This window comes from Onychostruthus taczanowskii, unplaced genomic scaffold (assembly GCF_017590055.1).
Source record: "Onychostruthus taczanowskii isolate IOZ18803 unplaced genomic scaffold, ASM1759005v1 scaffold1, whole genome shotgun sequence".
NCBI lineage: Eukaryota > Metazoa > Chordata > Aves > Passeriformes > Passeridae > Onychostruthus > Onychostruthus taczanowskii.
Genome location: NW_024496525.1, coordinates 33,941,406 through 33,966,996, shown reverse-complemented (window position 1 = coordinate 33,966,996; position 25,591 = coordinate 33,941,406). Strand labels below are relative to the sequence as shown.

The 25,591-nt window shown below is 43.7% G+C and overlaps 1 protein-coding gene across 8 annotated transcripts; it reads left to right on the top strand.

The window, feature by feature from the left end:
• On the top strand, positions 1–24,134 carry ZBTB1 (zinc finger and BTB domain containing 1). Of its 8 annotated transcripts, XM_041395781.1 has the most exons (4): positions 8,078–11,782; positions 18,658–19,237; positions 20,085–21,382; positions 22,328–24,134. In XM_041395781.1, the coding sequence occupies exons 1-2, from the start codon at positions 9,891–9,893 to the stop codon at positions 18,659–18,661; spliced, it is 1,896 nt and encodes a 631-aa protein (XP_041251715.1). In that variant the 5' UTR covers positions 8,078–9,890; the 3' UTR covers positions 18,662–19,237; positions 20,085–21,382; positions 22,328–24,134. The 8 variants fall into 8 exon arrangements, with proteins under 8 accessions (XP_041251689.1, XP_041251664.1, XP_041251656.1 ...); XM_041395773.1 differs by having other exon boundaries at positions 18,658–21,382; XM_041395755.1 differs by lacking the exons at positions 18,658–19,237; positions 20,085–21,382; positions 22,328–24,134 and adding an exon at positions 1–140 and having other exon boundaries at positions 9,871–12,375.
• Positions 24,135–25,591: the final 1,457 nt, after the last annotated feature.

Below are 25,591 nucleotides of genomic sequence, written 5' to 3'. Positions count from 1 at the left end.
ACACTGGTGGGAAGAGGGCCTGGAACAGCTCCTGGAAGGATGAAAAAAAGCGCTGTTCTCGGGATCTGTGACAGAGCGTGGCGGTGGCTGCCAGCGCTGTGCTCCTGCATCACCGTGAAGCTCCAGGAGGGAGGGCGGAGGTATTAACGTGTGAAATTGCAGCGAGAAGGAAACACTTCCTCACGCAGCTCGCAGTGGTTTTCTCGCAGTTGAACTGTCCCACGCGGGGGCCGTGGCGCTGCGGGTACAACACTCCATCGCCGGACACCCACACGGGTGACCGGAGCCTCCCCGTTAGCACCGGCCACGGCTGCTTCGGGGGGAAAGCAGAGACGCCCCGTTCCTTGCGGCGAGCCCGGGTGCGCGGGGAAGGGGCGGACTGCGGGGGGCCGGGAGAGGAGCGAGGCGGGACAGTCCCGGTGGGCTCCCGCCGGCGAACGCTGCCCCGCCGCGGGTCCGGGGGGCTCCGCCGGAGGACGGGGAGGAGCCGGGCTGAGGGGGCTCCGGCAGCGCCAGCCCGCGCCGCGCCGCGTCCCCGGCGGCATGGGAGGAGAGCGGAGCGCGGCAGGAAGCCGCCCGCCGGGCCCCGGCATTGGCGGCGGCGCAGCAGCGCTGGCAGCGGCGGCGCCGGGAGCCGCGGCCGCCGAGGGGAGGGGTCCGGCTCCGTGCGGTCGCGGCGGAGCCGGCGCTGCGGCAGCGGCAGCGCGGCGGGGCGGAAGTCCTTTGTTGCAGCCGCGGCGGCACGGCTCCGGCTCCCTCTTTCCCTCCCTCCTGCCCTCCCTCCTTTCCGGGGGTCGGCGGGCGCGCTCCACCTGCGGGGCGGGGGTCGGGGGATGCCGCGCTGGAGAACGAGAAGCGGCCTAGGGAGGTGCAGGGGCGAGAGGCGGGGAAGGGAAGGGAAGGGCACCGCGCCGCCCGCGTGGCTCCGGGGCTCGAAGTCGCGGTAAACATCTCGAGTGCCGCTATCGCGCCCGGCCCCGGCCCCCGCCGGGGGTCCCGCCGCTTCTCTTCCTTTTGTCTTCACAAAATAAACGCCCCAAAACTTCGAGTGAGTTGCGGTAGTTTAGCGAAAAACGGAGCGGAGCTGCAGCCCGGAGGGAATGCTCCACCCTGCCAGGCGGGAGACTTGGGTTTCACTCGGGGCTGCCAGTGCGCTGGTTGGCCGTGGAGGCGGCTGGAAAGGAAGGGGAATACTTTTGTCACATAAAAAAACAAGCCCTGTGCCGCTCTGGGAGCGGTGTCGAAAGTCTCCTTCTTCAAAGGACTCCTCTTTTCTGCTCGGATAGAAAGGTAGTTGAAGAGAGTAGAGGAAATGGGACTGAAAACGCTGTGAGTTTGGGGCTGGGGTTTTATTTCTCTCTATTTTTCAGGATTTTTTGTAACTCAGTTTCTCAAGTTTATCGCCTGTTTCAGCTGATACAGTTCCTCTTGACACGTAGGCGTTGGTAAACGGGTAGCATGGCTTGGACGCTGCTTAATATTTGGGTGTTTACTGCCAGGTTGTCACTTGCTTGCATTATTTCCCTCGCACTCGAATATCGCAAGGTACAGCACGCACTGCAAAACTATCCGGGGTTGCAACAGTGCGGTGTTCCTTAGGCATTTAATTACACTAAACAAACATTCCTTTAATTAAAGGTGTTTGTTTAACATTCCTCATTACAGCTCTTGGAAAAACCCACAGAGCAGCCGTGAGCAGGGGGATGCGGGCTTCTCGTTTTTGCCGAATTACAAGTTAAGCTTTCATGGCGAGCGGAGGAGAGGCGGGAGAGGCGTGGGGACCATATGGCCGTGGGGAAAACCGGCCAAACGCGAGCGGTTGCAGAGATTTTCCTAGGCAGCAACAGCAAAGTGAGTTGACAAGATTGTGGAGAGATTTTTGGATGACTGGCCAGAAAACCTAAGGAGTAACAAGTAGTATTAGCTGCACTCTGCTGATGTTAGAGGTAGCAGGGAACCAGCACCCACTGAGGGGGTGGGATGCAGGTAATGAAGATGTGGGTTGGTGCTGTGTGGGAAGCTCAGAGAAGTAATAGAAGCCACTTCTTCCTAGTAGCCAGAAAGTTTTGTGTGGAATAAGATCACAGACTTAACAGATGCTTCAGCTCTGCTTGCACAAGTCTTCATCAGACTCAACCACTGTTGTCACTGGCACAGGAATTAGCAGTGATTACACTGAGAGTGCTCATGCCAACCAGGGATTTGGGTTTTTAGATGCTTTCTTACTTGAATGTCAGTGGGTGCTTCTTTCACAGATTTCTGTTCTTGCTGACAGTGGAAAGCCCTGAAAATCCAGGATGGACAAAGCTGCAATAGCTATTTACCTGCTGGATGGAAATAGAATAGCTGCTCAGAACTGAGATAGTGAAAGTTTCCTGATAAAAGCCTGGTGTCCTTTCTCTTAGTTGTTAGAGCTGGGCCTCTTACTAGAGTTGTTCTGGACCTACACACATGTAGAGTGAGAAGCCATGTGTTCATTTTTCAGTTTGGGCAGTGGTTCTCCAGCAGTTGAGTTATTCAGCCCTGCCTTTGCTTAGGAATGGTAAACACCATTCCCGAGGGAATGGAGGGGTATGGTAAACACCCTCACCCAAAGAGTTCTGCTGCGGACACAGTGTGTGGGCACAACAGCTGACATAATTTGCATGAGGACCATTTATATCCTCAAATTGGTCTGGTAATTTTTAATTTGTGCACACAGTGTCATTGCAAAACTCCAGAATTCATTGCCTGTTGCTTTTTCTCCCCCATATTAGACCTATTTCACTGGATGGAGACCCTAGTAGCCTTATTTTTATTTTTAGTATGCTGAAAGTAAAATGTGAAACATTTAAGACCAGGAAGAGTCAAAAAAACCTGTAGTCTGATCTGTGTGTTGCAAGTTACCGTGCTTTGTTCATGTGCATCCAGCAGCTTGTTACACTGAAGTGCAACCTGTATTTAGCCAAGGATCCTTTCCTGGAAGGCACCTGTGACTTCATTTGAGGGTCTCAAGACGTGGTTAAACCACCAAGATGCTTCCAGAAGTTGAAAGCTGGTGTAACTCAGAGAGCTGAGATGAAAGGGCTCATCTTTCTGCTGCAAAGCATAAATTGGGTGTCATAGTTTTTTTCCCCACTAATTGTTTCTTTTAAACATATCATTACCGTGTTGCCTGACAACTGTAAAGGTGTCAGATAAAAGATAACTGTGACTTTCTAGAGTCAACCTTTGTGGCTAGCAGGTTACTTTAAAGGACTGCATAAGGTCTCTCTAGGACTTCTACTCTCTAGATCTGATCTAAAGTTGTTTGAAGTTGAGATGGGGCTTTAGCACAAACTCAGTTTTCTTATTTTTTTCTGTCAAGCTGTATTCCTTGTCTTTCGAGGAGTGTTCTGACCTAAGACCATGTAATGTATCTTAACTAATTTTCAGTTAGCAGTTGAGAAGCATAACTTACTAAAATTTGACGTCTGTTTCTCATTTGTGGGCATGGATGCTGAATCAGCAGAGAACTGCTGGCTGAGCAGTGGAGAACGGGGCATCTGACAGCTCATGCTGGAGGCTTTGGACTGTCTTCCCTTCCCCTGGTTCAAATCTATCCCAAATGCCATGAAACTTGTTCCTGTACATTGCGCAGGAGTCTGTTCAAAACGAATGGATTTGGCCATCGGGATGTGTCTGAAGATGAGTATCTGCCTCACTGGAATCATCTTCCCAACTGACATGCCTGAAAGGCAGGCGATTGGAAGGGCTGGGAGAGGAGGATAAATTATACCTTTAGTCCTTCATGGCCTGAATAATGGAGCTTAATTACATTTTCCCTGGCAGTACATGGAATTCCCATAGCTGTTTTAATTTATGATCAAGGCTACGCTTGCAATGCAAACTGATGCATACTCGCTGTTGAGGTGGACGGTTGTCACTTGGTACCAAGTTCTTTGCTGTTTTTTCCGTGTTTGTGGAAGCTGAGGCACCCAGAGCAATCTCTATGGCTTCCTATTGAGTATATTTAGGTAAAAGGTGTAGCCTGTCGACAGCTCTGTGGTCATTGCAGTAGCAGAACACAAAAACTTGTTGGGTGTTGTGTGGAGAATTTATACATGTTCTATAGGATTTTCTGCAGCATGTCAATTCTGTCATTTAGGAATCCAGGCTTTTTTGTAGATCCGACCCACAATGGCAAAATTAGGGGGAAGAGTTCTTGGGAACCCACACCAGGGTGGGGTATGGAGACAGACGGCAATGGGAGATTTGCTTTCTGATCCTCGTGCGCTTGTTTTTTGGATAGCTGGGCGTTGTTTGCTTGAGGTTTTCCAGTCTCATTTTCTATTAGCACCAAATTCTCCACTCATTTATTACACTTTTGTCCAGCCTGTTCTTGGTTTCCAAAGAAAAGGAGCCAGTAACTAAGCATGTAAGTGCTGTGTTTTTGCCTGCTCAGCAGTGGAAATGCTGGGTTTTGAAAACCACCTACTAATTTTAGGAGCCGAAAGGCTCCTGAATTCTGAACCTTGTGGTATGTCTGTTTTAAAGACAGAGAAGTTAGCAAAAGAACTTCACTGCTTCTTTGCTTGAGGACTTTTTAAACTTCTTTTGTTTTAAAACATCTCAGAAAACTTTCGAGTGTGAAGAAAGGATGGCATGGAGCTGTAGTAAATAGCTATTTTTTCTTGTTAGCAGACTTAAAAACAATATAATTGGTTAGTGTAGTAGTGCAATTTAACCTTGTTCATGGTCACATCTGAGTAGTATCTAAGTGGTGCTTCAAAAGAAAAGTCTGGTGGCAGACAAGTGGCTTGGATCAGAGCTTGGCTGTGTGAAAATAAATATTTACTAGGGAAATAAAATGCATATGGAGATTTGGAGTTTGAAAATCAGAGTGAAAATACCCAAGTCAAATACCTTCAGTTTTCATTTTCATATCAGATGCTTTTCTAGCACATTTTTTTAGAACACTTCTGCATCATTCAGGATTGCTTACAACATGGCCTTTGCTGCATTTACCACACAAATCAATCACTGCTGAAGATGGAGTCACTTGGGTTCCTTGTGGACTTGGTGCCTCCAGGATTTGGATGCTACACAAAGTGTGCTAGTCCACTGGGCAAGTGGCTGGTGATTCTCCTCTCTTTGAAAAAGAGGATCAGAAATAATTAAAAGCTTTGGATTGACAAACTCACCTGTATGGAGCTTTAATTTTCCAAGATATTTGCTGTTTAATACATACAGAGGATAGCTCCCACTGGCCTCAGTTGCCACCAGTGGTGTTTACCTGTGTGAATAAATTGGACATCCAAAAAATGCAAGCCAGGCTTATTAAAAAAAAACAAAACTGAAAGGTTGAAATTACTTGTCCTGGCATTGACAGCAATGGGATGATGTTCTCCAAGCAGTGGTCATTGCTGCTCCTGTTTGTCCCCCACTTCTCATTCACTTCACATCCTCCAAGTGCCTGGCCAAATGAGCAGGGATCTTGTCTTGTACTGCTCAGATCCAGGCCTGGACAGATCCAGAGGATGTGCTGAGTAACGGAACTTTTGGTAAGAGGGATGGAAGAACATACTTTGGTATATACATAATATATGTGTATACCTTGAATTTTCTGTAAAAAGACCTGTTTTCTTTCTAATAACTGGGGTTTTTTTTTGCTAAAGCAAACTTCAAAAATAGTTTGCAGTACTGATCCACCCACATGAGTGATAAATGCAGATCACTGCCATTTTAGCAATTAAAGTAACAAAGTAATGATAAAGTACCATTTTCTGAGAGCTTGCCCTTGTTGGGAAGGAGTTTGTCAGCAAGCCTGTCATGCTTGTTATTGGCAAAGGGATGGCAGGATTGGGAATTTGGGGTGCAGTTCCTGCTCTGAAGGCATGAATGCTGCAATTGTTTTCCACCCATCCCCCAGGAAGAGCCTGTCTGTGGTTTTTACCCCTTCTGCCCTTGATCCTGCAGCCTGGCTCTTCCCAGCCCCTTGCCCAAGTGGCTTCTTCCTCCACTGTTTCGACCCTCATTGCATCCACTTCTAATTCCCACTGCTGCTTCCTAATCCCAGTGCCCTTCTCTTGGCTCAGCACTGTTCTCCCAGCCTGCCCTTTTCTTCTCTCCAGATTTCCAGCGGGTTTCCATCACATCCTCCTCACATTTCCCAATCTTCCTGTGTTTTCCCTACATCCCCTCGTGGCTCTGGCTCTCTCTCAGCCAGAGCTGGACATCTTCTCTATCAGCTACGACAAGGGAAGCTGAGACCCCGTGGTGAGTTGTGCTGTGGAGCAATCTCCAGGAGATTTGCTATCAGCTGTGACATTGTGGAGGTGGCACATGGAGTCATGGAATGGTTTGGATTGGAGGGGATCTTTAAATGCCATCTAGTCCAATTCCCCTACCATGAGCAGGGATATCAACAAAATCAGGCTGTTCAGAGCCCAATCCAGCCTGGCCTTGAGTGTTTCCAGGTTTGGGGCATCCACCACCTCTCTGGGCAACCTGTGCCAGTGTCTGAGCACCCTCATAATAAAAAATTTCTTCCCTCTATGTGAAGCAACCCTTCTGTAGTTTAAAACCATGGCAGAGCTCTGTGCAAAAGGGAATTTCACTGAGGATGTCTCAGGCAGGCCCCTGTTTACTAAGCAGCTGCGAGAAGATGAAATGTTCTTAGCGAGGCTGTAATCTGAAGTTTCAATAACTAACAAAAGTCTTAAGTGTGAATAAACTGATAATTTGTATCTTCTCCTCTTGAAGCATATAGTTTGGCCAAATTCAGGCAGATTTTTATATTGTGACAACATATCTAAGACATAATGCTTTCTCCCACATAAAGTGTCTCCTCAAAGACTTTGGAAGAGAAACTTCTAATTTCTAAATGAAAAAATAATAATCTGCATACATGAAAGCTTTTTCTTAGCCTCATTTTTGGAACCGTTTTGGCTGAGGTTTTCTGTGGAGGAGGGAAAAAAAGTAATCAGTCCAAGGTTTCAGAAGGAAAGTTTTGCTGTTGCTGGTTGAAATGTGTCGAAGTTTTACATAGCCCGACACAGGCTCTTGTGGTGGGAAGTTACATCCAGCAGGTTAACACAGCATCCAGAGGGAGGGTGCCAGCACTGTCATTAACATAAATAACCTCATACACTCTGTTTTAATACCTACATGTTGTACTACTGTGGTAGAGACCAAGTACATGTCAAATCCGAAACCTTGCCACCCAGCCTCATGCTCCACCCTTTTATCCCTGAGTGGTGGCATTGCCAGTGGGTCATTGTTACGCATCAGGATCCACATGCTGAAAGCTTTGCAGGGCTTCATCTATCAAAAGGAGAAATAGCTTTTACCATTTTCAAAGAAGAAGACTTGAAAAAGGTGAGTTTGTGTGCTGTCAGTTGTTCCCACCATCTGGAAACGACCCCATCGCAGGTGCCTGCAGATAGTTTGTGACCACCTGTTTTGTACAGGCTTGCTGTTTGTATTGCTGTTTTTCTATTTGAGGACACAGTGGAGTATATCTAGTGAAGTAAACCCCACAATTAAATAAAACATTTTGAACTTGCCACTTTATGAGGATGGGGAAGTTAACATGAGCTGTCCTGAGCCTTTTCTTGTTGTGTTGGCAGCTCACACCAAGAGGCCAGTGGTGCCTTAGATGGCATCATCTCATTTTCTCGTTGGTTTTCACTCTTAGAATGTGGAAGTTAATTCTTTATCATTATGCAGCTGCCATTCTTAATACAATAGATTGAGTAACATTTAAGCATCTAATGAATTGCCTCAAATCCAAAACACGTTACCACTTGGAAGAATATGAAGTGCACTTTTATTATTACTGATGTCAAGAGCTTTGCTGTTCTTCACAGAAACTTCTGAAATCACCCAGTGACACAGACAATAATCAGTTTCTGTTGAAAAGATGTGGAGTTGCTTCAGAGGTTCTCATACTTTCAAAGCCACTGCCTTGCAAGTTAGTAAAAAAAGAGAAATGAATTCCATTCAACGAGTTGCATTTCTGCAGTGGACATCACTGGGCCAAACCAATCTGAGAATTATTATGGCTGGGTGCTACCCTGAAGTTCTGGGTGTGGAGGGTGGGGTTGAGAGGAGAGGAGCAGCTGCCATTCACAAGCTCGTTGTCAGTGTAGTTCAACCCAAATCTCAAGGTTCCTGTTGCCAGACAAGATCTTGTGCTGGGGGTGATCCATAGGAATTGCTACTGTGTGAGTTGGCAGTAGGGAATATTGCTGGGTGGGGTGAGCATGTTCTTTTCTCGAGAACTTGGGAGCCTTTCTGCTGTGGCAGTCCTTTGTGGAATGAAGAACGGGGACTTAATTCTGGGTTTGCTGCTTAACAAGCCAGGCAACGCCTATGACTTGTGAATTCAACACTAATTGTGGAATTTCTCTACCCATTTTTCCCCCTAGGAGATATAAGCTGTTAGGAAAATAAGAAGAAAAATGGAGCATTTGTGTGTGTTGTGTTTAAATTTTGGGCAGTTGAAAGTGTGGTTGCAAATCAATCCATGCATTTCATTGAGTCATAAAATGCCCTTTAGTATATATTATTTGCTAGCCTGGACTTTATTTGCACAAACCTCATACAGTTATTTGTATTGTTTGCAATAACCTTTCAAAATGTTAAGAATCCTCATTACTGCTTTACGTTTTTCATTTCAATTAGGGTGTTCTCTGTGAACCCTCTTCTGGTTCCTGACCCCCTCAGCCTGTGCAGTTAGAACAGCTTATGTGATCAGTAAAGGTTTTCCAAAGTGAGTCGTGACTAGGTGCTGGCCACACTTGGTGAAGTTTGTCTTTAATCAAACACACAGCTCCTGTATACACTGCATTTCTTCTGGATATTTTTGTTAACATAAACCATGACATTTTATTCCTCTTTTCTCTTGAGGGCAAGTTAGTCCTTTCACACAGAGCAACCCTCAGCACTGGCAGACCTTTCTCTCCAGTCTTTGCCGAGGCTTCATTTCACTGCGGCTCCACCTCTGGTTTGCCGGCTCTCTCAGTTCTCCATTGCTGAGTTTTTCTTTGTCCGGTTTCCCATCTACGTGTTTTGGTTACATTTCAGCGCTCTGAACGAGTGGTTTAGAGAGCAGTTGGAGGCACGGCGTGCACCACTTCCTGCCTCTGCAGTCCCTGTGGCTGTCACGCAGCTCGCCTGGTCACCATCTGCAGCTCTGGGCTCGAACGTGGGACGTGCCACCGCAGCCGGGCTGCCCTCTGCTTCTGAGAAGGCGTTTGAGTTTGCAGTTCCTTGTTTGCAGGACGCCTTGCAGAGAAGGTTGAGATAGTCCCTCAGCTGCCACAAAGAGCAAAATGTGTGGAGTAGCTTGTGTGGGTGCTCTGTTGTATCTTAATTTCCTTTAATGGGGAGGGAAAGACCAGTTTGAGCCTGGCCTGGTTTCCAGTGTGTGTTGCATCATGTGCCTGTTGGACTGACAGGTAAAAAGGCAAGTTGAGACTGAAGAGTGGTTTCTGACAGCCAGCTTACCTTGTATAGTTGTTGTCCTGGGGCCATCTTACAGAAGTCTACCCTGTGAAGTTTTTGAAGTTCTGCATTCAGAATTCATATCTGAAAACCTTGGCTGTAGGACTTGGAGATATATTTGCTAATTTATATTCTAGCAGCTCTGATTGACATGTGTGCTGATTATGTTTATTAGTTTACTAGTCTTGTAAGTCTAGTGGTAAGCACATGGAATTATGGATGCTTTCACTGGCATCAATATTCGTAAGTAGTTACCAGCAGAGCTCTCCAGACAGGAAGCTGTACTGCAGACTGGCAGAATAGGAAGATCTAGAGAGAAAAGAGATGGCTGTTCCTTCCTACGTTTAAGTAGGCTTTGGGTTTTGTGCTCATGATTTAACAGATACCTTTTTCTTTATGCAGGGCTGTAATCGAAGTACAAGATGGCAAAAACCAGCCATAGCAACTATGTCCTTCAGCAGCTAAACAAGCAAAGAGAGTGGGGCTTTCTGTGCGACTGCTGCATCGCTATCGATGATATTTATTTTCAAGCACATAAAGCAGTCCTTGCTGCCTGCAGCGCCTATTTTAGGATGTTTTTTATGAACCATCAAAACACTACAGCCCAGCTGAATCTAAGCAACATGAAGATTAGCGCTGAATGCTTTGATCTTATTTTACAGTTCATGTATTTAGGAAAAATTATGACAGCCCCTGCCAATTTCGAGCAATTTAAAGTGGCCATGAACTATTTACAGCTATATAATGTACCGGAGTGTCTAGAAGATATACAGGACACAGACTCAAATAGTTTAAAATGTTCATCTCCTGCTTCTAGCACGCAGACTAATAAAATGATATTTGGTGTGAGAATGTATGAAGATGCACTTGCTAGAAATGGCAGCGAAGCAAACAGGTGGGGCATGGAGCCGCCAAGTTCAACGGTAAATACATCCCATAACAAAGAGCCTGAGGAAGAACCTTTGCACCTCAACAGCTTCCCCGAGCAACTGTTTGATGTCTGCAAAAAAACCACCACATCCAAATTCTCTCACACGAAAGAGCGCGTGTCGCACTCGCGCCGGTTTGGAAGGAGCTTCACCTGCGACAGCTGCGGGTTTAGTTTTAGCTGTGAAAAGCTACTGGATGAGCACGTGTTAACATGCACCAACAGGCATTCCTACCAAAGTGCCAGGTACTACAGTGCTGAGAAAATAGACTTTAGTGAAAAGAACTCTACTTCTAAAATGATCTCCACACAAACAGAAAAATACAAGGGGGACTCGAACCATGCTGCGGACGATTCATCGTCTCCGGTGTCAAACATCACGAGCAGAAAAAGCAGCACGGTTGCCTCTGAGACATCAGGTGAAGAAGGAAGTAGAGCCTCTGAGAGGAAGAGGATTATCATCAAGGTGGAGCCGGAGGACAATCCTACGGATGAGCTGAAGGATTTTAATATTATCAAGGTGGCAGATAAAGACTGCAATGAGTCTTCTGACAATGACGACCTGGACGATGAACAGGAAGAGCCCCTTTACAGATACTACGTTGAGGAAGAGATGAGAGAGAAGAGAAATGCTCGGAAGACTCTAAAGCCTCGTTTATCCATGGATGAGGATGAAAGAAAGTGTTTGAAAAGTCCACGGCACCTTAACAGCAAAGCTTCTTCAGTGCAGGAAGATGTGGAGAATGCTCCCTGTGAACTTTGTGGGCTAACAATCACTGAGGAAGATCTGTCCTCTCATTATTTATCCAAACACATAGAAAATATATGTGCTTGTGGCAAGTGTGGTCAAATACTGGTCAAAGGCAAGCAGCTACAGGATCATGCACAGACCTGTGGAGAACCCCAGGATCTGACCATGAACGGGATCAGAAATTCTGAGGAGAAAATGGACTTGGAAGAAAACCCCGAGGAACAGTCAGAAATAAGGGACATGATGTTTGCAGAGATGCTAGAGGACTTCAGGGACAGTCACTTCCAAATGAACAGCCTTCAAAAAAACCAGTTATACAAGCATTCTTCCTGTCCTTTCCGCTGCCCTAATTGTGGCCAGCGTTTTGATACTGAAAACCTAGTGGTTGAACATATGTCAAACTGCCTGGAGCAAGATCTGTTCAAGAACTCCATGTTGGAAGAGAACGAGAGGGATCACAGGCGTAAGCATTTCTGCAACCTTTGCGGGAAAGGATTTTATCAGCGTTGCCACTTGCGGGAACACTATACCGTTCATACCAAGGAAAAACAGTTTGTTTGTCAGACATGTGGGAAGCAGTTCTTAAGAGAGCGCCAGTTGCGGCTCCACAATGATATGCACAAAGGCATGGCCAGGTATGTCTGTTCCATTTGTGATCAAGGAAACTTCCGAAAACATGACCATGTACGGCATATGATATCTCACTTATCAGCTGGAGAGACTATATGCCAGGTCTGCTTTCAGATATTCCCAAATAATGAGCAACTGGAGCAGCACAGGGATGTTCATCTGTATACATGTGGAGTATGTGGAGCAAAATTTAATTTGAGGAAAGATATGAGATCTCACTATAATGCCAAGCATTTGAAAAGAACATAAGCATAAACATACTGTTAAAAGCATTAAGTTGGCAGCAGAGAGAACACCAAAGCAAAGCATAAGTATAGTAAAAAAATTTGAAAAGGAAAAAAAAAATTGAAAATAAGTCTCTTTTTTATTATTTTTTTAAGACCCTCCTAACCATAGGTGTCTATTTAGGCTCATTAAGTATAAAGCTTTGAAAAGCATCATGTGTTTAATTATTACATTTTCACTGTTTCCTAATACCAGTTTCTGTTCTTAATTTTATTGTTTTACTACATAGATATACAAATCATTATTTTTAAACTGTAGATTAAAAGCACAATGTTACCCCTTCACTGACTGCTATTAAACAGTTCTCGGATCCATGTCCGTAAGATGAGTGCTTTAATATTTCCATGTGTTGTTTCTTCATGTGAAAATTTTAGATGCCAGCGATTAATGTGCAAGAGCATAATTGTTCGTAATCCCCAAATTAATTTTCAAAATGAAAAAAAAGCCAAACACAAACCAACAATGCCAAGAAATAATCCTTTGGGCTCTGACTCTGCTGCAGGGGCAGAGCTGGCTGTCCTGGTCCCCTGCTTCTTGGCTTTGTTGGAAGGTGCTTCCCAGGGGTGAGAGCACATAGGCTCAGTTAACCCTCGCAGGCTCGGGCTGCTGTGCACCAGGGGGAAGGGAATTAATGACTCTCGGGGTAACCGAGGGGTTCCAGCACAGTGGTCATTTCCCAGACGGGAAGTCCTAGCAGAGCTGTTCTACTGATGTTGGCCTTTCTTTCACTGTCTGTACCTCTGTGGATATATTTAACCTGCTTATCCTAACGTACAAAGAAGGAGTGGCTGTGGTGGGTTGCTAGGAATGCAGTATGGCCATGTGCACTGAACACTGCATTTTCAGCCTAGCTGTGAACTGTGTCTTGCTGCTTGTGTTGGAAAGTTAAAAGCAGGGTGAGTGTGGAGATAGTCCCATTGCTTGGGACCTTAAGGTTTTCTTGCTTCTTGTTTTCATGATACTTTATGAATGTTCTGTTTTTCAACATGAATATAACAAGAAAAGACTGCAAAGTTTGCTTAATAAATGTAAAGATATTTTACGCCTTTTAAGATTTCTTTCTGATTCTAGCAGAGCCCTAATCTGTGCAGATTGTCTCTTAATTTAATTGAATTTAAAAATCGTACTAAGTACCAGCTGACACCAATTCAGTGAGGCACTTTGGCCTTTGAGAGAGCAACTGGCTTTGACTCTTAGGCACCAGCTGTCTAAACGTTTGTTAGGTGTGATTTGTGATGGGGTGGAAGAAAGGATCCTAATAATTGTGGAGAAAAGGATCCTGATATGTAATTGTGGAGAAAACAATTAAAAAATAAAACCTAGTTGTACTTTCTCCCAGCAGATCTCACTTTATCATAGAGGACAGTAATACTATTTCCCACTGAGCTACGGAGGGAGGAAAGTAACTTAGATCAGCAATTAAGGCAGCTGGATTAGATGATCATTGCAGGTCCCTTCCAGCTGAAATGTTCTATCACCTCATGTGCCAGTGGTGGGGTTGAGAATAGGAGCCAAGAGTTGACAGTCTAGTCCAGGGCTTTCATGTGCTTGTTTCTGTCAGAGTTGAGTTTCATTCCTAGTTTCTTGGGGATTATGAAGGCTATCGAGTTTTAATTTTAGACTATTCAGAGGAGTGAATATACAATTTAGAATCTCCAACTATTAAAAGTAGTGTGAGTTGCCTTGCATTTATTCAGTTTCAAATGTGCATTAGGATTTCTGTTGGTTGGCAGACGTGTGCATTTCTGCGGTGATGGAGAAGGCTCCCCCACCAGCCCTTGGTCCTGAGCCAGCAGCTGCTCTGAGGCACCAGCTGCTTTGGGCACAGTTTAGTGGGCTTTTAGTGTTTTGCTTTAACTGCTCAGTCCTTTGTTTTCTTGTACGATGCTGAAGTCAACCGAGTCCTCAACAGCACTAGAGCCAAAAGAGCACAGGCACGAATACAGGAATACTCCAGCACTCCAGAGCTGGGGGCTTCATACACTGCACACAGTGATTCTCTGACATGCAGGTTATCCCTCACAGTATCAGCTGGATTGGGAAAAGCAGTCAAGGGAAGTGAAGGAGAACTGGAGTGCACTGGGGGAACTGGCAGGAGGGTCTCGTGGCACTGGAGAAGTGGGAAGACTGAATGTGAGAAGAGATCCTGTGTGGGAGGGAGTGGCAAAGGCAGACAGGCAGGATTAGAGCTGTGCAGTGGGAAGCAAATCCCAAAGGTGGCATGGAGGGGTGGCTCGGGGAGTGGATAAAATGTCCCGGCTGTGAGACCGGAGTGAGGATGACTCAGCTTGGCTGGGGAGCTGTGGGCCTGAGCCATGAGCTCACCAACGCCGGATGCGTACCAAGCACGGCCGGCCCCGCTGCCCGCAGCGCTGCGGGGACACAGCACAGCCCACATTAAAGACCTGGCTGAAAGGCAGGAGGTGACCTCTGCCATGTAAGGGATCAGTCCGAAATTCGGTGAAGGGCTAAGGGTGATTTATAGAGCCTCCTGCTCAGGATCAGGAGCCCTTGTTTAGAACCTATTGGTCTGAACTTGACCCTAAAATGTTTCTTAAAAAATGTGACTTCCTAGTGCAAGTAGACCTGTCAACTGCAGAAGTTAAATGGAGAAACTGGGAATGATGGTATTTACGTGTACTATCTAACTTTATAAACACCCTGAATACCTCTGTTTTTCAATTATAAGCTGTGTTGTTGTAGTAGCCTTTCAAAGTAAAGTTTGTTAAACCTTTCCAACTGAACTTGAATTGATGTTTTTTCCTGTTCTAGGGAAACAAAACCCAGTGCCTTGGAGTTCACATGTATGAAAGTCCATCCTAAGGCTCACAAAGAGCATGAATTGCGCTGCAGGGAAGCTTAAAAGTGGATCTACGCACATGTAGGCAGAAAAAATCAGAATGACTGAAGCAGTCTAAGAAGTGATCAAGGGGAGTATAGGAGAATATAAACAAGTCAGCCAGGCTTGCAAGTAGATGGGTATTTAAATAGATGAGTATTTGAGATGACATGTAAAATCATGCAGGGGAACAGTATGGGACTGTTAGAGAAAAGGCCTGGAGTGACAGGAACAATTTGGCTGCTGTGAAAGAGGAGAAGGTCTGGGTGCTGAGACAGCCTGGGGCTGGCCACTCCTGAATGTTCTCCCCAGAATGGGACAACATCTGCAGGAGAGTGAAATGATGGTGTTTCAGTGCTCCTACCATAGAAAAATGATTTAATGTGGAGACAGAGTAGACATGAAAAAAAAATCAACACAGTTATCCTAGAAGTTTTGCTGTTACTTGAAAGATCATGAAGGGGAAGCAAAAATACTTTATGTAAGAGTTCTTTTCCTCTATTTTGTGCTTTTCTGTTGCCATAACATTGTTCCTTTCCGTCTCCTTAGTGAATATTAGCATGTAAAAACACTTAAGGATCTTTAAAACTGGAGGTGTAAGCATTGCACAAGGCGTAGCCAGAAAGAAAAAGATTTGCTGGATGCCATAAGTTATATTTTTAAGTGATTTGCTGTTCTTATTTTTGGAGGACCTCTCTGCATTCTGTTGTTTTTCCCATTTTGGCAGTGCTATGGGCTGCAATCCTGAGAATTTATAAGTGGCCAGCCTAGCTCGTAGCTTTCAAGATTTACTGAAAGTTAAAAAGAGGGAATTCATGAAGACCCGGTATGAGCTTTAAAATATCACAAAAGCTATTGAGCTTATTTTTCAGTTTCAGAGGAGATGTTTAAAATATTTATATTTATATATATATATATATATATATATATATATACTTGTAAATGTTTCCTTCTGACTTGTTAGTTCAAAGAGTATTTACATTTGTGTATAATGACATTTGTAGCCAACAGGTCTGTGGAGAAATCTTGACTTCAATAAATAGAGTGTCATGGAATTCTAAGAATTTATGCTTTAATTAGGGGATTTCTCTATGTAATACTTTCAGTTGGTGTAAAACATATAATTCAGTGTATTTTTTATTCAAAGCTGTAGACAGAAAATATATTGCCCTGGAGAATGTATTAAAAATACATTGTTATAAAAGTGAATAGTTTGACTACACGATTGTATTTGAATACTCAAATAATCATCAGCAGTCTCAGAGCTATTGGTGAGGACATGAATTTGCTCCTGGAGGCTGTGCCACCTTGAGCCCTGGCAGCCCTTTACTTCTCCCCATTAGTTTCAGCTCTCCTCTCCCCTGCGTGCCACCCTCTCCATTGTCAAAGAGCACGTACCTATGGAGCTGCACAATGAACTGAATCAAACAGCAGGCTTTTTTCTATTCCCTGTGGGGCTGGTTTTTGGCTGGATCAGTTCCCTGCTGTGCTTCCATCTCCATCTCTGTGTCAGATCTTGTGCAAGCACAATAGAAGGGGTGGCACGAGAGGAGGAATGAGTGGCTGGGAGCGGGCTCCTTTGCTGAAATGAGCTGTACTGGAACTCAGAGCATGTCCCGAATTTAACTTGGTCTCTGTCTCCCCCAAGCATCCTCGGGGAAGCTGAACTCTTACAGTCATCTCCTATTTCCTGATAAGGAAAAAGGCAGCCCAACCTCTTACAAATGAGACACATCTCTGCTGTCTGCCCTCTTCGTGAGAACTGGAAACCTTCCTGCATTCAGCTCATCCCACAAATATGCTCTGGAGCTTTCTTAGTGTTTCTTGAAGCAGACTGGGTAGTGCTCTGCACCACTGGGTTTGTGTGGTTGGCCTGGCCCGAGGCCAGGAATGAGCTGGGCCCCTTGTCTGGCTAAACACCAGGAATGGCTCCCACCTTCCTCTGGTCTTCCTGCCCTCCAGCTGTGGGCCCAGATGTAGCTGTGGAGCTCCTCTGTTGCCCTGTGCCCCTCGCTGCTTTTCTCAGCAAGGGGAGACAGTTATCTCATATTGGTCTAATGCTGAAAGCTTGGGGTAATTCCATGTGTAAGTTAAGCTGATGCTGGCAGTATCTGTTACTATTCCTGTGTGCTTCTGACTTCTAAGTGCTTCTCAATCTCAGAGGGTTAAAAATCAAATCTTCTGACTTCCCTAATTCTCAGCTGGTTTGATGCTAGCCGCAGATTTAAAAGACCTACAAGATGAAGCATGACTAATTTGACTTTATAAAGTCTGCTGAAGGCTAGAAATTAGGAACATATTTTCAAAAGCTGACATTTCTGTAGTTCTCAGCTATAAACCACTTTTCTGTATTTTCTTCCAACTTCAAAAAAAACTAAAATATTGCTGTGCGGTGTATTCTTGAGACGTGTGAGTAGGCTGAGATTTTGTAGGAGAAAGATGCCAAAAATCAGGACACATTTTATAAATCAAGTGTCTTTTGCTACTTTTACAGTCACTTCCACAATTCTGGAATTAATTGTGATTTTATTTTTTTAATTCAGAAAGACAAATCTTAATTTATAACAGGGCAGTAGTGCTCATGACTCAGGAATCACTTCATCATGACTATAAATATTCAGCCCTGAAACAAACAGCCCATGTTCCTTTTAATGTAGTTGAATGGCCAGTGCCAGCTTCATAGGAGAAAAGCTATCAGATCTTTATTTGGGTTATTTTTGCCCTCAAATATCTTGAAGGGTGGGGATTTTTTATTAATTTAAGACGTGAGAAAACAATGCTGTGCATTGTGCTTTTAGAGAAACGGTTTTCAGTAATTCACTCAGATTCCCTTTGTAAGAGTGGTTGGAAATACATTTCTAAAGTTTCATATTAATATACTAAAGGGAACATAACAGAACTGTGAGATGAGAAATCCTCAGATGGTCCAAGGCCAGGCTTTGACTGTCTCTTTTGTGTAGCCAGTATGGCACAGCTCACCCCAGCAACCTTGAGGTTCAGACGTGGTCAGGATCGTTGATTCTTTTGCAAGAAAATGAAAAGGTTTAATCCTTTCCTATGCCTCCTGGCATACAAAAAACCATAGTAAATCTTCCTGCAGCTACAACCACAAAAACAATGCTGCATGTAGAATTTCCGGTGGGAGAAAAAAAAAGAAAAAAGAAATGGTTCAAGAACTTCCTTCTCTGACAAAGTTCTGCTGCATTTATTGTTTTCACTCAAACTCACATGTGATTTGCATCAGTGAGATTTTGGGGTGTACTTTTTTTTTGTTTGCAAATAAGATGTGACTTCAGATAAATATGTCTTGTAGTTCTGTAGATATCCCCAGACTCCTGACAGGGAATGAGTGCATCCCTTATAGGCCTCTAAATCCTAGAAGCTGTGTAGATTGTAGGAAATCCACTGGAAATCAGAATTGTTGTAAATCCTTAGTTTCTCAATTTGTCTGTCAGGCAAAGTGCCACCAGTGTCAGCAATTGCCAAGGTCTCTGCAGCAGCTGTGTTGCCAACACAAAAGATGCAAAAATCAGTCTTTCCCCCTCTGTCTTTCCCCATCTCCCCTGATGACAAGGTTGCTATTTTAGAAATGCATCCTTTTGGCTCTTTTATTTGCCTTCTGTTTTTTGAAAAGGAAGATTTGCTTTCTTCCTGTTTTAAAGCAATGATTAGGGCTAAGAAGTTGCTTTCTTTAATAGTTCTCACATGTTCAGCTGAACCTACACAACTCAGTAATACCTGTTCTCTCCTTTTTAGGTAACCATCCCACTACATTGCGGGTGGTCACCAGAGGGACTTCTGCTTCTGACTCCCCAGAAAATTAAAGAGAAAAGTAACATATTATCCTTCTCTCCATGGCAAAAAGCCCCAAAGACCGTGAAAGTTTGTGGAAATGCAGATAAGCTGGCTAAAAATAGAGTTTGCTGAATACCATAAATTACTTTTGGTTTTGGCAGCAGATACACCAGACTTCTGGTATCGGTTACGCTCCTCTTCCACAAGTCGTTGGTAGGGCTTTTATTTAGGATGCTAAAGATGGTTCTCTGGTTTCTTCCCTGCCTGTGGGTTTCCTACTGGTACCTACTGGTAGAATCCCAGCTTCCAAATTACTGAGGTTCTGGTTTCTAGCCATTGGTTATTGAATTACTTAGAACAAATCAGAAACATTTTAAGAGACAAAATCTAAAGTATCCCTCCTTTGGGAAAAGGATAGATACAGTAATATTTTAGGAAGAGGAAATACAGGGTAGGATCTCTTGGAACTGATGAAGAAATTGTCTTAGTATGTCTCACAACCCAGGAGAGAGCTGAGATGTCTGAGCTACATTGTTATCAGGTGAATTAAATAGAAGTTGTGTACACTTACATATGCTGTAAAATATGACACTTAATACTCTGCGTGCCTGGAAGTCTGAGGGTTAGCCCCACCTAGTCTGCTTTCAGATGGATTGTGTTTCACTTAGATCTTACTGGCCATTGCTGACACGGTCAGTTCTGCCAGAAAAGACAGAGGTCCTGGTGTACAGTAACTTAAAAAACAGCAAAATAAGTCAAGACACAAGAGATTTTTACAGTAATTGTTACGGTTCTTTCAGCTTTAGTTAGTTGTGCAAAGAGTTAAATAGTTCAACGGCAGTTTCCTTTGGAGAATGTTTATTTGATCAAGTTCAGTGTGGCTTAGACCCCAAATAGAAATACCAACTTCAAACAGAGCACTGCTATGAGAGAAGGAATAGTCTGTGGCCTTCCAGACCTCACAAGCTATGTTGGTTTGTTACACAGAGTCAAAACAAAGATGTCCCTTAGAACAGATATACATTAACTCAGTGTATTTCACATGCCACATCTTTTATCTCCCATCTACTTCTCTCCCTGGTCCTTTGGGCTGTGACAAGGTCACTGAGATCCTGGATGAAGTACAGTCTCCTCAGTGAAAAGCATATATGGTGTGATTGGACCATCCAAGCTACTTAGATTGTTAGAGAATGTTAGAGGAGCTATTGCTCCTGTTTACTAAGTCTGAAGTAGTACATCCTTTGGATTTTGGAACAGTGCTTATCTTTGCTTCTTGGTTCCCTTTACATTGCAGGAAGCAGGGTGAGGAAGAACCCAGTGGGTGCTTCTCTTAGATGGAACCTGGAAGATCTTGTTGGCTGAGGCGTGTTGTTGTTTTGTTTCTTCAGGTCCTTAGCTGGCTGAATCTTCAGACTTCTAATAAATGCACTAAGCTTTGAAAAAGCATTATTAATGCATGATGAGATAGACCAAGTTCAGCCACTGAACATAAGAGTGGAACCCATGCAGATGCTGTTAGCGCAGGAACCTGGTATCGAGCCAAATCTGGAGAGCTATCTTTGATCTGTCTCCAGATCCTCCTTTTATTTGTAAACATCCAGCTAATCACAGACTTCCTCTGACTTTGATGAAGTGGAAGGAGCCGCATCCTCTGTAAGCTCTGGGAAAGGCTGGAATTCTGCAGAGGCTCGGGATGCGGGGATGGGGGTTCCAGCGCCATCTCGTGGCTCGCTGGGAACGCGCCTGTCCCTATTCCCAGGGCTGGAATGCTCCAATTCGCTGGGAGGAGGGCGAAGCAGATCCTCCCGCGGCTGTGCATCCCCAAACAGTTCTGTGCTTAGGGCAGCTGGGCGATTTTAGTCTGCGAGGAGGGCACAGCGTTTTATCTCTGACCTCCCTTCCTGCGGGCTACAGGCTCTCGGCAGTGCCGGCAGCTCCGTGTGTGCTGCACCCAGCCCACCGCAGTTGGCACTGATTAGCAGTGTTTCTGCTGTCTCATCGGAAAAATGTGAATTAATAGTCACAGGCAGCCCACCTTCCCGCACTCAGAGGTGGTCCCACACAGCACAGCCGATGTATTTCAGGGAGGTGGTGGAATGAAGCTCAGTCGTGTGTGAGAGTTGTCCACAATTTGGAAATGACAGAGATTTTGGACTGCAAAGTGCAGGCCAGCATGGTAATGAACAGCAATGGCAAACTGATGTCACCTGGGGAAAAACAGTGCTCACGTGCATATTGTAGTTAGAACACCTTTTTCTCCTCCTTTGTTAGTTTACAAAAAAAAAAAAAAAAAAGTACTTCCTGACTTCTGAGGTAGTCGTGTAAGAGTTACTTTGCAATAACAGCACTGGTCCACTGAATTCCCCTTCAAGATTTTAAGGATGTGGTAGGCAGACATATGGCCTTGCTGCTAGAACCAGCAGTACTTCGAAGGTAGCAGTTTGTCCAAGACATGTTTCCCCTATTCACATTGCCCTCATGGCACAAAACAAAAGCCTTTTGTCCCAGCTGGCCTTTTTGCCCACCTTAAGTATGTGACATGGCACCGAGGGCAGATAAAATACCAGACAAGTGAGTGAGGGCCTGGCCACGGTGCACACCGAGGTGTGGAGCATCACTTGAGGCTTTCCTCTCCAAGGTGTGCCAGGAAATTCAGCCCTGAGCTGGCCTCGAGGTGCTTTGGCAGGTAAGTAATGCAAAGAGCTGCTAAACCTGGCTTCATGTGTAGCCTCTGCAGTGTAGCCACAACCACTTGGGCCAGGGCTGCCACAGTCTCATAGAAACAGCCAAGTGTAAGTTATCCAGAAGTGTCACTATCATATACTTTGTACTATGTGATTCACATATCCAGAGAAAGAAGTCAGTGTGCAAAAAAAATCCCCAACAACCTTGAGGACTGTTCTCAAAAGTTACAACCAGGCATTTCCAGTTTCTTGATTGTTCCTCTTGGACACAATGCTGCTCATATTTGTCATGAACTAGTGTGGTTGAAAGACACTTCCAGAAATTGTAAATATTTATATAATTTATCTGCATTTAACATAAAATAAGAATTTGGGGTGTGTATGAGAGTGTGTGTGTCAAGTAAATACATAACAGTTACCTCTGAGTAAGATAAAAAAAACCCACAACCAAAAATACAGTCAAGTATGAAGCAGTAAGAAGTATTCCAGAGTGGGGGTGTTCCAAGCTGTGAGTGGCTGAGGGGAAATAATACTTTTGCAATTTTTTGAGCATCCACTAAGCCAAGCCATAAACCACTGCTGGAAAGTAACGCATACAGTATGAAAACTTACTTCTGGGAGGTTTGGGAAGTGAAGTTTTTCTTCAGCAAATCTGTAGCTGTTTTGAAAACAGAAGGCAAAGGAAAAAGAAGAAAAAGTTTCTGAAACAAGATGACAACATTGTTTAAGGTTGTTTTCTGGTGGGCTAGGGGTTGAAGGAAATGTATGGCTTTTTAAAAGAGTTCCTGACTGTGGTGGGTGCTCTGAATATAACTGAAGGATGGGTATTTGGAGCAAAACCACACATGGTGAGGTGGGAGGGACCACATCATGCTAGCAAATACAGTAACTGCAGTGCGGGCTTCTGACTTTTAATATTTTTCTTGCATTTCTTTTCTGCATGGCAGTAGTGAAATAGGGACTTCTAAGCTTCTGAACAACTGAGAGAACCAGATTTGGAGAAGACATGAGGAAGAACTGGTCGGCAAAAGATTTCATAAAAACTCAGAACCTCGTGTGCCAGATCTGAATTGGCACCACCTTTGCTTTTTTGACATACTGCAGCAGTCGCAAAAGGCACCAAAGCAGTCAAATTAGAACATGCAGTAAAAGTTGTTTTGGACTCTTCTATGTATCATAAATCTCACTTCCTTGTGACTATTACTTGCAGCTGTAAGAAACAAATTTGAAGTCTTTCATGGAGCAGACAGCCAAAAGAGGCAGATGCCAGGTGTTAAGGGCTGCAATGAAATGAATTTGCAAAATTTCTATCCACATGCTGGAGTGCTCCTTTTCTGAAATGCGGCTTCTTAGAGTTGTGAAAAACTGTAGATTTTTTAGTTCAAACATTACAAGCGTATACTCATGCACAATGCTAAACTATCAAGTGTTAAAAAAGAAAAAAAAAAAAAAAGAGTAAGAGGTGAAAAAAAATCTTAAAAACTGAGGACAGAGGGTCCCTAAGAAAGGACAGGATGGTGAGAGAGATCCAGCTCCATGATTTCCCCTGCTGCCATGATCATCATTTGCAAGCTGAAGAGGACCTTCCATGGAGCACAGTGCTTGTATGTGGAGAGTAAAGAAATGGTGCTCTGTTCTTTTAAAAAGAATGGTGAAAATTTTTTACCGACAAGGAGATGAGTAAATGTAAAATAATCTTCACAGGGCACAGGGTGCATCTTGTTCCGGAGCTAAGCCTTGCAAAAGCTGGCTCGAAGAAGAGAATCAGACATTCATGTTCATATTTGAACATTTTAGGAATAGTAATGTTTCCAGCTAAATTAATGGGGGGAGGGAAAAGCTCTAACTAAAAAAGTAATAAGGCAGTAAATGTTCCAAATTAGGAAGCATGAATTATAAAAGTATCAATTTCTTTTGCTTCCCTCAGACAACAGTGGATCAAATTAAAACATGTAAGCAGACTAAACATGCTGATTATATTCTGCTGTAGTTACATATTTTACTAATTCTACTCATGATTATAAAAGGATGTTTCATTGTTCACTATAACTGTTATCTCAAGAAGAGTCTGTCTATAATTTTATTTATAATTGGCATCATTTTCATTACTGTTGTTACAAAGTGTGTACAATATTGTCTGTATTGCAGCTTGTATAGGGCATGTGTCTGTGCTTGCTTTGCTCTTTTTGAGTTTATAAAGTTACTATACAAATGCAAGAAAAGATGTTCAGATATCTTTGAATGTGGTTGCTTAATTACGTAGCCCCCAATGTTTCAGCATCTAGATGTTGAAGGTATCAGCTCTATTAACACATAACACCTCCAACATTAATGTAGGTATTTTAAAAGCCCCCAGAGCAGCACTGGAATGCTGACACCTCAGTCCCATTCACTATATGGAGTAAAGGGGAGGATGGTGAATATCTGGGCAAAGCTAGATACCACTGGGGACTCTGCAGGGAGGAGGCACAAGATACCTAAGAGCAAATGGGATCTGCTTTCTATAGTAAACATGAAGGACCTTAAGAGCAGGACCACCACAAAGCAGAAGACAGAAGGGAATACATTTATAGCATCGCCTTCAACAGTATGCAAAGTGTAGGACATCTAGAACAGGCTGTGACTGTTCTGTAACTTAGCAATTACTTCCAGTCTATGTAGAGTATCAGTAAAGACATTCCAGGTTAGTTATCATCATCTTTAAAGCTTATTCTGTGCTTTGCGACAGTATCTTTAATAAAATACTCTTACAAATCTGCTTATTATTCTGATTTAATTCCATCTTATACCTGAGTTGATAACAGTCCTGGCAACAAGGTGAAGGTACCACCTGCTTCATTGGCTCCTGTGTTTTTCCCATTCACCTGCTAATGACAAGAGGGAAAACAGAGATGAATAATTATCAAATAATCATAGAAATGATAAAGCAAGAGGAATTCATATCATGCTACCATTGAATTATTATAAAAATTGTTCACACTAAGCATATCAGTAAATCTGAGAGATTAATCAGATACTTATCTCTGAGTAAGAAGTACTGGTCTTTGCCTGTGTTTACAGTACACCTTTTATCTTGTTTAAGACTTAGCATAATTTTCTAGATTTACAGTTGCTGCCAATAATTGCAGTATATTGTTTAACCCCATCACAGCAGTTCTAGATAAAATTCTGTTTTCATTTATTTACCCCCTGGGCCATACAGAGTATCCTTTTAATATCTTCAAACAAGACCAAGCAAAGTTCAGGTACGTTAACAGATTACAATTTAGATATAATTTAGATATAATTTACAATTTAGAATAATCCTGGCAAGGTGCAGATGGGATCTGAAAAGATATTTAATAGGAACAAGTGCAAGCTGGAACCATTACCTATGCAAGTAAAGGAACAGCTGCTTAATTTCATAGAATCTAGAATGGTTTGGGTTGGAAGGGACCTTAAGGACCATCTCATTCCAGCGCCCTGCCATAAGCAGGGGCATCTTTCACCAGACCAGGTAGCTCAAATCCCCATCCAGCCTGGCATTGAAAGGGATGGGGCAGCCACAGCTGCTCTGGGAAACCTGTGCCAGGGCCTCACTCATCCTCACAGTAAAGGATTTCTTCCTTATATCTAAATGAAATCTACCCTTTCAATTTCAATTGAGAAGAATTGATGCATTATTTTGGATCATATTCTGAGAATTGATGTGCAACATCATGATGCAAATAGAGGTAAAAACTGAAATGTAGAAACTGGAGTGTCATCTGCTTCTTCAGAACCACCAGGGCAAGTGCTGGTAACATCTGTTTTGAGCATAGCACTCAAAAACTAAGATACAAGGTGCATGCAGAGAATCCAGGAGAAAGCAGTGAATGTCTGGAAACCAAGAAGACTTTGCTTCTGAGTAGAGGTTGAGTAATTTTAACTCATTTTACAGAAGAGATGGTGGAGGGAAAACACAATGATTTTCATATAAAAATCTGGTTGCAAAGGAAAATGGCACAACTGTTTCTCATATCCAAAGTCAATATGAATAAAAATAATTGCCTTAAATTGCAAGAAAGGAAATCTTGGTTAAACACAAAATGGGACTAAATGACCTGTTGAGGTCCTTTTCTGATCTGAGTCTGTGATTGCTGGAAAACGTTTTGCTTTAAAGTCAGGACTCAGTAGAGCTGGTACTGGCTGCGAGGAAAGGAGGCTGCAGTTCAAGGAATAAAGAACTCACT